General features: G+C 43.2%; 1 protein-coding gene across 2 annotated transcripts in view; it reads left to right on the top strand.

Moving 5' to 3' along the window:
• Nucleotides 1–4170: 4170 nt before the first annotated feature.
• The window catches only part of LOC109891498 (copine-5), a 203127-nt gene continuing 190629 nt past the window's right edge, over nt 4171–16668 (top strand). The window contains exon 1 of one of the 2 annotated variants that reach the window (XM_031824730.1): nt 4171–4828. In XM_031824730.1, the coding sequence (XP_031680590.1) occupies nt 4719–4828 (110 nt within the window). In that variant the 5' untranslated portion in view covers nt 4171–4718. The remainder of the gene's footprint in view (nt 4829–16668) is intronic. The other variant, XM_031824729.1, reaches the window with a different exon arrangement.

Raw genomic sequence — 16668 nt, 5'->3', positions numbered from 1 at the left:
GACAAGTGTCACAGGACTCATCTGAAGGTAACCTATACAAACAAATGGAAGTGTAGAGGTAGTTTTGTGCAAACAAACAAATATTTCCTGAGCCGCCTTGTATCTCCTAGATATACAGTGCCTTGCGAAAGTATTCGGCCCCCTTGAACTTTGCGACCTTTTGCCACATTTCAGGCTTCAAACATAAAGATATAAAACTGTATTTTTTTGTGAAGAATCAACAACAAGTGGGACACAATCATGAAGTGGAACGACATTTATTGGATATTTCAAACTTTTTTAACAAATCAAAAACGGAAAAATTGGGCGAGATGTAGTTGAGGTTTAGGCTTCAGTGAATGATTTGTCCCAAATACAACTTTTAGTTTTGGAAATATTTAGGACTAACTTATTCCTTGCTACCCATTCTGAAACTAACTGCAGCTCTTTGTTAAGTGTTGCAGTCATTTCAGTCGTTGTAGTAGCTGACATGTATAGTGTTGAGTCATCCGCATACATAGACACACTGGCCTTACTCAAAGCCAGTGGCATGTCGCTAGTAAAGATTGAAAAAAGCAAGGGGACTAAACGGCTACCCTGGGGAATTCCTGCTTCTACCTGGATTATGCATGAGAGGCTTCCATTAAAGAACACCCTCTGTGTTCTGTTAGACAAGTAATAGCTCTTTATCCACATTATAGCAGTGGGTGTAAAGCCATAACACATCAGTTTTTCCAGCTGCAGAATATGATCGATAATATCAAAAGCTGCACTGCAGTCTAACAAGACAGCCCCCACAATATTTCTCTCAGCCAATCATAAGTCATTTGTGTAAGTGCTGTGCTTGTTAAGTGTCGTTCTCTATATGCGTGCTGAAATTCTGTTGTCAATTTGTTTACTGTGAAATTGCATTGTATCTGGTCAAACACCATTTTTACCAGGAGTTTACTAAGGGTTGGTAACAGGCTGATTGGTCGGCTATTTGAGCCTGTAAAGGGGGCTTTACTATTCTCGGGTAGCGGAATAACTTTATAGCTTCCCTCCAGGCCCGAAGGCTCATACTTTCTAGTAGGCTTAGATTGAAAATGAGACAAATAGGAGTGTCAACATCGTCTGCTATTATCCTCGGTAATTTTCCATCCAGATTGTTAGACCCCGGTGGCATGTCATTGTTGATCGACAACAATACTTTTTTCACCTCTTCCACACTGACTTTACGGAATTCAAAAGTACAATTCTTGTCTTTCATAATTTGGTCAGATATACTTGTATGTGTAGTGTCAGCGTTTGTTGCTGGCATGTCATCTCTAAGTTTGTTTATCTTGCCAATGAAAAAGTCATTAATGTAGTTGGCAATATCAGTGGGTTTTGTGATAAATGAGCCATCTGATTCAATGAATGATGGAGCCGAGTTGGCATTTTTCCCCAAAATGTCATTGAAGGTGCCCCAAAGCTTTTTACTATCATTCTTTATATAATTTATCTTTGTTTCATAGTATAGTTTATTTTTATTTTTTATTTAGCGTAGTCACATAATTTCTTAATATCACATATATTATCAAGCATTTCACACGTTATCCAGATACTGACTGTTAACACGTGGTGGTCTATAGCAGCTTCCCACAAGAATGGGCTTTAGGTGAGGCAGGTGAACCTGTAGCCATATTACTTCAACAGTATTTAACATTAGATCATCTCTAAGCTTTACAGGAATGTGACTCTTTATATAGACCACAACACTGCCCCTGTTGGCATTTATGTATTTTCAGTAGATGTCATAACCATGTATTGCTACCACTGTATCATCAAAGGTATGATCTAAGTGAGTTTCAGAGTCAGAATATGAATGTCTGTTACAAGCAAGTTATTGACTTCATGAACCTTGTTTCTCAGGCTGCATGTGTTCATATGGGCTATTTTTAGCACTTTTCTGGGTTGCTTGATTGTTTTTAATGCTTTACTGGGAAGCTTATCAGAAGTAGACTTGATAGTGCAGGGTGAGTGGTCTTCCTATTAGGGCACACCGCCTCAGTGCTAACAGTATAACTCTGGTTCATAGGCTCATGATTACTGCATCCAATAGCTGTTGGATTAACAAAAGTATTCAGGGCAATTAGAGGGACATAAATGAAGTCACTTACATTGTGTCTGCCAACGCCCCTAGGATAATGTGCATTTGATGCAGCATTATGATGACTCATTGTCCCAATGGTAGGGATTAACTGAGCTGGTCTTAGGTTATTGATAAATCATTGTTTCAACGCATCCTTGAAATGCGTGGACAGAGTTCCAGGAGCCAAGATGATTTGGATGGACACCGCCACTCCTGTAGAGTATCTTCTGTTTCCAGAAGGTGTCAAAGTTATCTATAAAAGTGACTCCAGCAGAGCTACAGTAATCGTTTAGCCAGATGTGCAATGCCAGTAGCCTGCTGAATCTTTCACACCCACTGACCAATGATGGTGCTGGACCTGGAATGATTGGCCGTTTTTTGGAGTCTTTTAAGGCTAAAATCAGTTCTTTAAAATCCATTTACAGATGTTCCGAGCTAGCCTTCCTGATGTCATTTGACCCCACATGAATTACGACAGTGACAGCTCCCAGCATCTGTTGTAGAACAGTCGGAAGCAGCCTTGTGATGTCCTGTACTCGAACTCCTGGGTAGCACCGGGTTTTTGCCTTGGGAACCGAGATGTTTCTCACCATAGAGCTGCCTATGATGACAGCTGGCGATGTTAAGTGGGCCGGTCTCTCAGGACAGACACTTCAAAACCTTATTCCTTATGATTTATTTATTTTTACTCTTTTTTGCTATTTATGAATGAGTTATTCAATGCCTTTCTATGGGTTATAGTAGTAAAGACTAAATTCAATCATTGATCAAGTAAAACTAATTATTATGAAATGGAGACCTAAAGGGGTCCTAAAATTCTAAATCAAATAGCTAAATGATCCATGGTATGACTACCTTAAAACAATTCCATATGTTAGCTTAGTCTTATTTATTATTATTAAAGAAGGTTGGCTAGAGGATGGCACAGTGGGAGCTGGCCATTTTACTGTGTGCCATTGTTATCACAGGGCCAGTGACAATTGTGACTAAGGCTGTCACAATTACAAATGGCAAGGCCTCACTCCTCCTCCTCTTTCTCTATCTTTGCCAGGCCATGCCAACCCCCTTATTGGATACATCTGCACTAACACCACCCACCCACCCACCCTTAGCCTGCACCCACCAACCCCAGCCACTATAACTACCATTCCTTTACAGGCAGGACTCTTCTACCAGGGTGTGAGGGGTTAAGTGACGTTATCTTTGTGTTTGTGTGAGAAGGAGCAGGGTTGTGTGTGCATCTGAAAGAGAGGTTGGGTTGTCACTGTCAGCCTAGTTCCTGTTGCAGAGAGAGACAAGCGTGAGCCCATGTTGGGGTGTAAATTGATTTCTGGGAGCCAGACCCTTAGTAAGAACTGGGAGCATTGAGGTGGAGGGCAACTTTTACAGATGAAAAATCATCACTTTCCTGTGTGGCTTCTAGTCTCGAGGTTCACTGTCTTTCACAGAAAAATTGTGGGGAAAAAAATGGATCGCTCTATAAAAGCGGATCGCTCGATAAAAGCAGATCGCTCTATGAAAGCAGCACAAGCTGCGCCGACGACTTGGGAGCTGTCCACCAATGTGGTGCTGAAACGAGACACACTTTCAATGTAGCTCTATACATTCTCTCTCTCTCGCTTTTTCTTTATTTTTCTTTCTCTCTCACACATATAGTTTGTAACAGCAACAACTGACTAAATGAATCAATGGATCGATATCTAAAAGAGCCGACGTGTCGATAACTGCATAGGCCTAATGCATCCATGTCGGATTCAGGTTTCCTGTAGAGTTGGAAATAATGGAATTCTAATTTTGGTAGCCTACATTTTTTTTTTAAATCGAGCAGCGCTGCAAAATTAATTTCTCACAGAAAATAACATATTTTGTTTCTTCTTGCTGAGAGAAGCAATATTATCCCACCCACACCCATGTGTCAAAACGGCTGTCCATCTCATTATTACACTTGGAACTGTGACAGCAGCAAACCCAGAGCTGGCCAGCTGTAGGCTACGCATCTGGCTAAGAGGCGGGCATGGGCTGGTCTGTGAACGCCCGCGTGGAATAACTTGTGTAGAGAAGGAAGGAGGGAGGTGGAGTACAGAGCAGTAGTGTAGTGTAGAAACCGCGTTCTCTGTCTTCAGTCTCTGGTCCGCGCAGTCTGAGCTCATCAGCCAGCGGTTGGAGTAGAGCTCTGCTTGACGCGCAAAGAGCAGGTCATCAGGCTACTCCCCTACAATGCGCTGCCTGTCAGCGGTGCAGCAACAGCTGTAGCTAACGCGGTAGAGCGGCACGTCACTTTCATGGTCTCTCCAGCCAAAACTGCACTATCTTTGGACAGTTTGCTAAGTGCGCTTCTTCAGAGAAAGGCTGTTGGTGTCCGGTTTCCCTGAATACCTCTCTCTCTCTCTCTCTCTCTCTCTCTCTCTCTCTCTCTCTCTCTCTCTCTCTCTCTCTCTCTCTCTCTCTCTCCCGGTCTCATCGCGGGGGGCTGGCGTGTGATCTGATCTCCGACCTGTCCTCGCGACTCACCGGGAGGGGGGACACGACACAATCACCACCCAACACGCGCTCGACTGGGGCCAGGCTGTGCGAGTCACGGATCGCTCCCGAGTCGCCCCGCGCGCTCGCCCTTGGGCTTGCGCCCATGGAGGGGGACGTCATGGACAAACTGGGGGACATGGCCTCGGTGTATGAGTTCGACCCGATCACCGGGAACATCCCCGCTACTAAAGTAGAGATCACCGTCTCATGCAGGTAAGATCTTAACCCCGAGTGGACCGGTAGTCTCTGATCTTCAGTTCTAAGTTCTTCCAAAATTGTTCCAAAGCTGTGCTATTCTTAATCAGTTTTGGACGTAAACGTGTAGGAATATCCCAAGGGTTTTCGTGTACGCTGTGATGTTTTTAAAAGAACATACCGTTAGTTTTACATTTGATAACACACCACTTAGCAAGTCGTCTTCAACTGCTGTTGAGTCCTGACGACTGGCCGCGCGTTATGGTGAGGACAGATAGCCTATGGATCGTAGATATACAATGAGTGTACAAAACATTAAGAACACCTGCTCTTCCCATGACTGGCCAGGTGAATCCAGGTGAAAGATAAGATCCCTTATTGATGTCACTTGTTAAATCCACTTCAATCAGTGTAGATGAAGGGGAGGAGACACACTAAATAAGGATTTTTAAGCCTTGAGACAATTGAGACATGGATGTGTGGCATTCAGAGGGTGAATGAGCAAGACCAAATATTTAAGTACCTTTGAATGGGGTATGTGCAACTCAGTATTAGGAAGGTGTCCTTAATGTTTTGTACACTCAGTGTATAGTCTTGTGATTGTGCATAGCGTCAGTGCAAGATAGGGTCAGTGCAGATAGTTCGGGTAACCATTAATCAACTGAGATCATTAGCAAGCACACTGTAGCTGCGTCACATAGTCAATTCAATATTAGGAAGGTGTTCCTAATGTTTGGTATACTCCGTGTAGACTTGTAGGCTAATGGATACGCGAGACTCACTGAGAGTGGAGGGGTTTTGGGTGGGACTGCTATCTGCATTCGACTAAGGTAGGCTGTGGCTGAATAATACAGGATAGGAAGTTACAGCTGAGATGTGACTATCGCAAGTGCTGTTATCTTTTTCACATCAGCTTTTTTTTTAAAATTAGGGATCAATTCTTTCATTGAGGAAAGTTACACTTGGATTGAAAAAAAATGTGTCATTTAAAACAGACATGTGCTCTTTGTTTGTTATGTAATCATCACTGTGCTTACAGTGCCACTTTCCATCCAGCCGCTCTCCAGAACCTAGCTGGTTGAATCACTTTTAATAGATCGGCTGGCTGCACTGTGTCACCATGTATTGGCTAATTATTTAGTTGTTGTTGGTGGTGAATGATGCTCCAGTGTAGAGTGCAGGTGGCAGGAATACGTGCACTTTGATGCACCCGCAGTGCACGGTATGTTTGAATGTGAGTCTTTAAGTGATTCGAGAGTCCGCTTAAGTCCACTTTGCAGTGTGTGTGTGTGTCAAAATCAAATGATATTTTATTGGTTGTGCACAGTACACATATTTTGCAGATATTATTGCAGGTGCAACAAAATGCTTATGTTTCTAGCGCCAACAGTGCAGTGATATCTAACAATACAAAACAAAACACACAAATCCATAAAATAAAAATGAAGAAATGAAGAGATATGAGAACGAGAAATCAGTCCGGAATATAAATATGTATATAAAGTGTGTGTACAGCAGTAGTTATATATGATGACTAGAATACAGTATATACATATGAAGTGGGCAAACCAGTACGTAAACATTATTAAAGTGATTAGTGTTCAATAACTATGTACAGTACATAGGGCAGCAGTCTCTAAGTTGCAGGGTAGAGTACTGGGTGATAGCCGGCTAGTAACAGTGACTATGGTTCAGGGCAGTGTACAGGGCGGAGGCCGGCTAGTGGTGACAATTAACAGTCTGATGGCCTTGAGATAGAAGCTGTTTTTCAGTCTCTCGGTCCCAGCTTTAATGCATCTGCACCGTGGCTCGGGTGGCTGAGGTCCTTGATTATCTGCTTGGCCTTCCTGTGACACCAGGTGCTGTAGATGTCCTGGAGGGCAGGCAGTGTGCCCCCGGTGATGCATTAGGCTGACCCCACCACCACCATCTGGAGACCCCTGCGGTTGCGGTCGGTGCAATTGCCGTACTAGGTTGTGATACATTCCTGACAGGATGCTCTCAATGAAGCATCTGTAGAAGTTTGTGGGATTTTTTCTTCTGCCCCCTGAGATTGAAGAGGTACTGTCGTGCCTTCTTCACCACACTGTCTGTGTGAATGGACCATTTCAGGTTGTCTGGGATTTGCACGCCGAGGAACTTAACGCTTTTCACCTTCTCTACTGCTGCCCTGTTGATGGGAGCATGCTCTCTCCGCTGCCTCCTGAAGTTCAAGATCAGCTCCTTCATTTTGTTCATTTTTATACGTTTGGATTTATTATTTTTTTACCGTTTTTGCTTTGTCATTATGGGGTATTGCTTGTGTTGTGGTTAAATACGGTACTTCGAGCTTTCAGTTTTGTGCGAATGCTGCCACCTGTCCACAGTTTTAGGTTTGGATAAGATCCAATCGTCACTGTGGGAACAAAATCCTCTATGCACTTCCTGATGAACTCGGTCGCCGAGTCAGTGTATAAGCCAATACTATTCTCAGAGGCAACCCAAAACATTTCCTAGTCTATGTGAACAAAACAATCTTGAAGCATGGATTTCTGATTGGTTAGGCCAACGTTGAACTGAACAGTCCTTACCACAGGTACTTCCATTTTAAGTTTCTGCCTATAAGAGGGGGAGGGGGGGCAGCAATGTGGAGGCGTGATCTGATTTGCTGAAGGGTGGGTGGGGGAGGGCCTAGTCGCCACCCCGTAAGGGAAAGGAGCAATTGTGAAGAGTGCTTGATGCGCAAGTAGCACAGGAGATGTTGATAGAATTTCGGATGCAAGAGTTTTTACTCACTAAAGTAACAACACAGTTTGGTGAAAGACTTAGTAACTTAGTTGTAGTCACAATGTGGTTATCTATAACTACAAACATAGTTATATTTTACAGTTTTTACATATGAACTTATTCCCGGATGTCTTCGGGAACTACTTACAGTGCACTATTTCTCAACGTCATATGGAGAACTGGTGCTGCCTAGCTGGTTCCAGCTGGCTAACGTTAGCTACTAGTCATGCTAGAATGTATTTACATTCCAAACCAAGTGTTGGCGCTGGGGAGCTAATATGTACAGTTGAAGTCAGAAGTTCACATACACCTTAGCCAAATACATTTATACTCAGTTTTTCACAATTCCTGACATTAGTTCTAATAAGAATTCTTAGGTCAGTTAGGATCACCACTTTATTTTAAGAATGTGAAATGTCAGAATAATATTAGAGATAATTATTTATTTAATCTGTTATTTCTTTCATCACATTTTTTATTTCTTTCATCACAAGTTGACATAAACTCAATTAGTATTTGGTAGCATTGCATTTAAATTGTTTAGCTTGGGTCAAACGTTTCGGATAGCCTTCCACAAGCTTTTGGGTCATTCCTCCTGACAGAGCTTGTAACTGAGTCAGGTTTGTAGGTCTCCTTGCTCACACATACTTTTCAGTTCTGCCCACAAGTTTTCTATGGGATTGAGGTCAAGACTTTGTGATGGCCATTCCAATACCTTGACTTTGTTGTCCTTAAGCCATTTTGCCACAACTTTGGAAGTATGCTTGGGGTCATTATCCATTTGGAAGACCAAGCTTTAACTTCCTGACTGATGTCTTGAGATGTTACTTCAATATATCCCCATAATTGTCCTCCCTCATGATGCCATCTATTTTGTGAAGTGCACCAATCCCTCCTGAGCAAAGCACCCCCACAACATGATGCTGCCACCCCGTGCTTCACGGTTTGGATGGTGTTCTTCGGCTTGCAAGCCTCCCCCTTTTTCCTCCAAACATAACAATGGTCATTACGGCCAAACAGTTCGATTTTTGTTTCATCAGACCAGAGCACATTTCTCCAAAAAGTACAATCTTTGTCCCCATGTGCAGTTGCAAACCGTAGACTGGCTTTTTTGTGGCGGTTTTGGAGCAGTGGCTTCTTCCTTGCTGAGCAGCCTTTCAGGTTATGTCGATATAGGACTCGTTTTACTGTGGATATCGATAATTTTGTACCTGTTTCCTCCAGCATCTTCACAAGGTCCTTCGCTGTTGTTCTGGGATTGATTTGCACTTTTCGCACCAAGGTACCTTCATCTCCAGGAGACAGAACACGTCTCCTTCCTACGCGGTATGACGGCTGCATTGTCCCATGGTGTTTATATTTGCGTATTATTGTTTGTACAGATGAACGTGGTACCTTCAGGCGTTTGGAAATTGCTCCCAAGGATCAGCCAAACTTGTGGAGGTCTACAATTATTTTTCTGAGGTCTTGGCTGATTTCTTTTGATTTTCCCATGATGTCAAGCAAAGAGGCACTGAGTTTGAAGGTAGGCCTTGAAATACATCCACAGGTACACCTCCAATTGACTCAAATTATGTCAATAAGCCTATCAGAAGCTTCTAAAGCCATGACGTTGTTTTCTGGAATTTTCTAAGCTGTTTAAAGGCACATTCAACTTGACCCACTGGAATTGTGATGCAGTGAATTAAGTGAAATAATCTGTCTGTAAACAATTGTTGGAAAAATTACTTGTCATGCACAAGTAGATGTCCTAACCGACTTGCCAAAACTAGTTTGTTAACAAGAAATTTGTGTAGTGGTTGAAAACCGAGTTTCAATGAATCCAACCTGAGTGTATGTAAACTTCCGACTTCAACTGTACATCCACAAAGAAGAAACCATATACATTCATATGTAAAACTGCATCTCCTTCACATGTTTGTTTGGTTTTGGCAGTCGAGCGAGTGGGATTGTACTTTTCCGTTGATTGTAGCAAGTGCAGTAATACCCACAAGGACGGGGTTACGACTCATTTGTCTGCAAAAAACAAATACTACCACTGCACCATCGAAAGCATCCTGATCGACTGCATCACGGCCTGGTACGGGAATTGCTCAGTCCTCGACCGCAAGGCCCTCCAGCTTGTGGTAAAGATGGCCCAGTACATCATGTGCTCCCACCCATCCAGGACATCTACTCGAAACAGTGCCTGAGGAAGGCTGTATCAAGGACCCCACACACCCTAGCCACAAGCTGTTCTCTCCCTTACTGTTGTGTAGATGGTATCAGAGCATGAGTTCTGATAGAATCGGTCTCTGAGCCTTTTGGTATCTACAAGCCATCAAACTGCTGAACACTTGTACTGGACTGACCACCTGCTTTGATTGTCCACACCTTAACACATATGCACTCATTCATGCACACACACACACACACACACACACACACACACACACACACACACACACACACACACACACACACACACACACACACACACACACACACACACACATCACAACTGCTGCTGCCAGACTCCTATTATACTGCTCAATTAATACACTTGCCCCCCCCCCCCTTCCCCAATACACGTGTAAATATTGGACCATAAATTGTGCCTTCCTGTATTATACTTATGCTTAAATGTTTATTCTATTCTACTGCTATTTACTTTGTTTTGTATTCTTATTTTGTATTATTTCTTGGTGTACTTGCATTGTCGACAAAGGAATCTACAAGTAAGCGTTTTGTTGAATGACGTATACCATGCAAATCGTGTACACACGACTGATAAAACTTGAACATGAGCTGAAAACCAGCTGCTGTGCTGAGCGTGAATGTGAAGCCTGCAGTCTTTATTTCCTACCGACCTACCGGTACATCGTGAGTGTCAGCAGTGACGGAGATAAGCCGGGTAAATTCAATGTGGACTTACCTCACTATGGAGTGAGTCCACTGACTAAATCAAATTACAGCATTTAGCTGAATGATTCAGTCAAAATTGCGCAACATCAAGCAGAATAAGACCAAATTGCACCCCACTGGGCACACACTGGTTGAAACAATGTCGTTTCCACAGCATTTCATTGAATTTACGTTAAACCAACGTGGAATATATGTTGAATTGATGTCTGTGCCCAGTGGGGGTCACACTTAAAAACACACTCTTTCAAGTGTGGGTGGGTGGCACCTCTACCTCTCCATAACTCTCTTTTGTTAAATGTAGGTGTTAAGAAGCACTCAGCCAAATGGAGTGAGTCCACTGACTAAATCAAGACTTAATCCATTTGGCTGAGTGCTTCTTAACACCTATGTTTAACAAAGAGAGTTATGGAGAGGTAGAGGGGGTGCAATTGGGTCTCATTATGCTTGAGGGTGTGCAATTTTGGCTCGATCATTCAGCTAAACGCTGTAATTTGATTCAGATGCAGTGGCACCTTTCCTTGTCCCATTGTATTGTACTGCTGAGGTGACTCATCTCTTTGGAGCGGTTTGATTCCATTGGCTTTCAGAGAGTGTTCCAGAAAGATGAGGATATGGGAAAACGTGTGTGTGTGTGCGTGTGTGTGCGTGTGTGTGCGCGTGTGTGCGCGTGTGTGTGCGTGTGTGTGTGTGTGTGCGTGTGTGCGCGTGTGTGTGCGCGTGTGTGTGCGTGTGTGTGTGCGTGTGTGCGTGTGTGCGCGTGTGTGTGCGCGTGTGTGTGCGTGTGTGTGTGTGTGTTTGTGTGTTAGTGATACGCGGGTCAGCTGTTTGTTCACCTGCCCCGCAATTGCTAATAACCCATCCGCAACCACCACACTATATGTGATAAAATGAATGTCTGAGGCCCGCACCCGACCTTAACCCACAAATGAGTTGATTGAAAATGCTCTGTAGGCTGCAGTCAGAGATGTCAGAACGAGTTTCTGACAGGGGGGGTGCAGGATACATTTTTTAAAGCCTAATTCAGGTGTTTTGATTTCTATAATTAGGCTCATGCAGCTTCTCTTCTGTCGTTACTGCCATAGAAGATTAAATGAACTGTTGCTCACCAGAATGATATCATAAATCGATGAATGCTTCAAACTATGCAACCTCTTAAGGATTGGACCCTTTTTTTTCAAATTCCTCCTAAAATGACATACCCCTAGATAACTGTCTGTTGCTCAGTACCTGATGCAAGGACATGCACATTCTTGATACCATATGAAAGGAAACACGTTGACGTTTGTGGAAATGTGAAAATAATGTTGGTGAATATAACACATTAGATCTGGTAAAAGATAAATCAAAGAAAAAAACATGTGTTTTCTATTTATTTATTTGTTCCATCATCTTTGAAATGCAAGAGAAAGGCCATAATATAATGTTGCAGTTTGGGAGCAATTTATATTTTGTAGTGTGTGTGTGTGTGTGTGTGTGTGTGTGTGTGTGTGTGTGCAAAGTTTCAGATGGATTCAGGGAAGCATTGCAATACTGCACAGTATTTTGTATGAAGTCTGCCCATATCTGGCAAATTGGTCAATTTATACATTTTCAAGTACATAACTATAGGGAACATACATTTTGTATTACCATATACTTTTTGTAAGTTTACACACTCCAGGGAATGTCGTACATGATGGATCATTAGCTTATACAATAACTTTCACACGACTAGATGGCGGGGTGGGTGTGGTGACAGACACAGTAGGGGCTCAAACTGTAGAACCCAGCTCCTACATTTGAATATAAAAATCGATTTTTTCAAACAAAACTATGCTACATTTTATCTCTGGGACTCTCAGGATGACAAATCAGAGCAAGATTACTGACTGTAAAGTACATTATTTACCTGCAGAGGTGAATGTATCAGACCAGTTGCCGTGATAAAATGTTGTTGTTGTTGTGCACTCTTGTGAGGCTAGTTGGACGTACTGCCAAATTCTCAAAAAATACATTGGAGGAAGCTTATTGTAGAGAAATGAACATTCAATTCTCTGGCAACAGCTCTGGTGGACAGCTCTGGTGGACATGTCCATGGGAGGGAATAGCGGGGGGAGCAGGTAGCTGATTAGTGGTGGCTATTTAGCTGCCTGATGGTCTGAGGGTAGAAACTATTGGCCAGTCTTTCAGTTTTTGCCATGATGTTCCTGCACTGCCGCATCTGAGTGATTGAAGCGGGGAGAACAGGGCATGGCTAGGGTGGCTGGGGTCCCTGATGATCTTCTTGGCCTTAGTATGTGTCCTGTAGGGCACCCAAATGGTGCTTTCGGCTGCACGTATAAATCTCTGAAGAGCCTTGAGGTCCGCGGTACATCACAGCCTGCTGTACCAGGCTTTGATATAGCTCGTCAGTCTGCTCTCGATGGTGCTCCAGTAGAACACTGTGAGGGAAGTTCTTTAGCATACTGAGGTTAAAGAGTCGCTGTCATGCCTTCTTCACTATGATATCCATGTAATTAGACCATTTCAGCTTCTCTGAGATGTGTACACCAAGGAATTTGAAGATATATTCTCCACGGGGCCCTGTTGATGAGGATGGGGTCGTGTCCAGCCTGGTTCCTCCTGAAGTCCACAATCAGCTCCTTTATTTTGCTAACATTGAGGGAGAGGTTGTTTACGTGGCACCACGTCAGAGTGTCTACATCCTCCCTGTGGGCTGTCTCATTGTTGTTGGTGATTAGGTCTAATATTATTATGTCATCAATGAACTTGATGATGGAGTTGGAACTGTGTGAGGCCATGCAGTCGTGGGTATACAGAGAATACAGGAGGGGACTGAGGATGCACCCTTGTGGGGCCCCCATGTTGAGGATCAGTGTCGAGGAGATAATGTTCTGAAATGGTAATGAAAATAAAATAAATAGGGAATGGATAGCATCCACTTCTCATATTTTGTCAACCCATTTTTCACAACCATGTTTTTATGTTTGGATTTGTATTTTGTAATGGATGCTTCTTTTATGCTCCTTTTATGTTGCCTACCTTCACCACCTGGGGGCGGCCCGTCAGGAAGTCTAGGACCCAGTTACATAGGGAGGAGTTCAGACCCAGGGCTGTGAGCTTTGTTATGAGCTTATAGGGCACTATGGTACTGAAGGCTGAGCTGTAGTCGATGTCCAGCATTCTCACATACTGTATGCATTCCTTTTGTCCAGGTGGGTAAGGGCAGGGTACAGTGCAATGGCGATTGTGAGTCAACATATTCATATTCATTGACATTATCTCCAGAGGCAATTCCAATCTTGAATTCTGATTGGTCGGACCAACGCTGTACAGACCTGATCACCGGAGCTTCCCTCTTGAGTCTTTGTTTGTAGGCAGGGAGAATCAAGATGGAGTCATGGTCGGATTTTCCGAAAGGAGGACGGGAGAGGGCCTTATACCCGTGTTTAAAAGGCGTGTAGCAGTGGTCAAGAGTAGAATTTCCGAGCATTAGACAGTCAATGTGTTGGTAATCATTTGGGAGCACGGATCTCAAATTACTTTTGTTTAAACCCCCCGCAACAATGAATGCTGCCTCCGGGAATCCAGTCTCCAGTTTGTTCAGGGTCCTCTCTCTTTGAGAGCCTTTTTGTTGTCGGCTTGGTGCGGCATGTACACAGCCATGGCGATAATCCCGGTTAACTCTTTCGGAAGTTAAAAAGGAAGACGTTTTATGACGAAGTATTCCAAGTCGGCGGAGCAGAAACTCGCAAGATAGGAGCCCGCTTCCTATCCGCTCGAAAAACTGTTAAATCCTTCCGGTTGTATATAACCCATCTGGGTGATGGAAGAAAGCCAAGTCTCAGAAAAACAGAGTATGTTGCCGGATCTGATGTTCCTCTGGAAGGAGATCCTCGCTCTGAGTTCATCAAGTTTGAAACTGAATGATTGAACATTGGCAAGTAGTATTCTCCACTACTGTTCCCGAGCAGAAATGTACAAGGGGTTTATCGTTCTACTGCAAGAAATGCTTAATTAATAATAGTTCATATAATATTAGGCTATGTGAAAAGGTTATAGACCTACAGTCAGTGTCCAGATTTCAGTTAGGTCATTATTCGATTTAACCCATCTGTACAGACTGGAGTTTTCTTGATGTGCCATATTTGAAGTCCCAGTCTTGTGACTCTCTAATTTGTATAGCGTCACACATACCATAGTCGACAATGCTATCATCCTCTTTTACCATTTCACAAAATCTTTCCCAAACATTACTGTTCTGGCCCTCCCTTTATTTTCAACTGTCCATTTCATAGCCTTTTCTCTTATTGAATTCAACTCCGACATTGTCCTTTTTGCCTCACTGGATCATCAAGGACTTTTGCTGCCCAAGTTCCCAAAAGCCTGCAGATTGGCGTGTATTTGCCAAGCATACAGTTAGGAGGCCCTGAAGTTTAGGCTTACACACTATTTGCAGGTACACATTTTGAAACAAAAACCTCAATGTAGCATATAGATCAATTGCACAAGAATTATACGTTCATAGATTTTTTATGCATTGTTTTCTCTTTATTTAACCCGCCCGCCAACCACCCGCCCTTCATCCACACAATATTTAATGACCCTAAATCCACCTGCGCCACAGATATAACCACGGGGACTGCGGTTGTGGGTCAACCCACCTATCACTAGTGTGTGTGTGTGCGTGTGTCTGTGGTATAATATTGTCACACCTGGAAGTGGTGAAGATGTGTCTTGAGTTGATGTAGATGGGTGATTGAAGCGGGGAGAACAGGGCATGGCTAGGGTGGCTGGGGTCCTCATGACCCATGAGGGGCTCTCATGACCCATGACCTCTGCTATGGGGGTGAAGTTGTCAACTGCCATTTATGGTGCAAAACAATTAATCTTTGAATAGAATTTCTCCATGTCTGTGACACCAAATGACACATTGCATCAACCTGGCCTTCCAAAACTATACAGACAGCATACATCAATCTGTCACACTTCTCAAGTACGTCCACATCCAACCGTTTAATATTTCAAGGCATTACAAATCTATCTTAATGGCTTTTGCTAAGGCTGTGAATGAAATGGCAGTGAATAAAATGCATTCAGGATGTATTACTGGCAGGGTTCTAATCTATATTGTAACAGTACATTCTCTCCCCTGCCACCACACGGTAAACACACACACACACACACACACACACACACACACACACACACACACACACACACACACACACACACACACACACACACACACACACACACACACACACGCAGTAATCATAACCATTCAGTGCTGATACATACTGTCAGAGACTACCAAAGGGAGTAAACTACCGGGCCTGTTGAAAATGTCTGGTTATCATAATGGGTGTGGTACATGTGGGATGGAATATAGAATGTTGATTTTAGAACATCCTATAATATTTATATACAATAATGTATTTTTGCAGAAGACAGCTTTTGTGAGTAAAGGTTGGATAGCCTCCTGAGTATTATTTTTTACATCACATACAGTACCAAGTGAAACGTTTGGACACACCTACTCATTCAAGGGTTTTTCCTTATTGTATTATTTTCTACATTTGTAGAATAATATAGTGAAGACATCAACACTATGAAATAACACATATGGAATCATGTAGTAACCAACACAGTGTTAAACAGATGAAAATATATTTGAGATTCTTCAAAGTAGCCACTCTTTGCCTTAATGACAGCTTTGCACACTCTTGGCTGGGGAACACTGCTGCACAGCTATGTTCAGGTCTTTTCAGATATGTTCGATCGGGTTCAAGTCTGGGCTCTGGCGTGGCCACTCAAGGACATTCAGAGACTTGTCTCGAAGCCACTCCTGCGTTGTCTTGGCTGTGTGCTTAGGGTCACTGTCCTGTTGGAAGGTGAACCTTTGCATCAGTGTGAGGCCCTGAGTGCTCCAGAGTGCTCTTTATCAAGGATCTCTCTGTACTTTGTTCCGTTCAACTTTGCCTTGATCCTGACTAGTCTCCCAGTCCCTGTCGCTGAAAAACATCCCCACAGCATGATGCTGCCAGCCACCATGCTTCATTGTAGGGATGGTGCCTGGTTTCCTCCAGACGTGACGCTTGGCATTCAGGCCAAAGAGTTCAATATTGGTTTCATCAGACCAGAGAATCTTGTTTCTCATGGTCTGAGAGTCTTTTTGTGTCTTTTGGCAAACTCCAAGCAGGATGTCA

Source organism: Oncorhynchus kisutch, linkage group LG5 (genome assembly GCF_002021735.2).
Source record: "Oncorhynchus kisutch isolate 150728-3 linkage group LG5, Okis_V2, whole genome shotgun sequence".
NCBI lineage: Eukaryota > Metazoa > Chordata > Actinopteri > Salmoniformes > Salmonidae > Oncorhynchus > Oncorhynchus kisutch.
The sequence above is the reverse complement of the archived record's forward strand: the minus strand, read 5'-3'. Positions and strand labels throughout refer to the sequence as shown.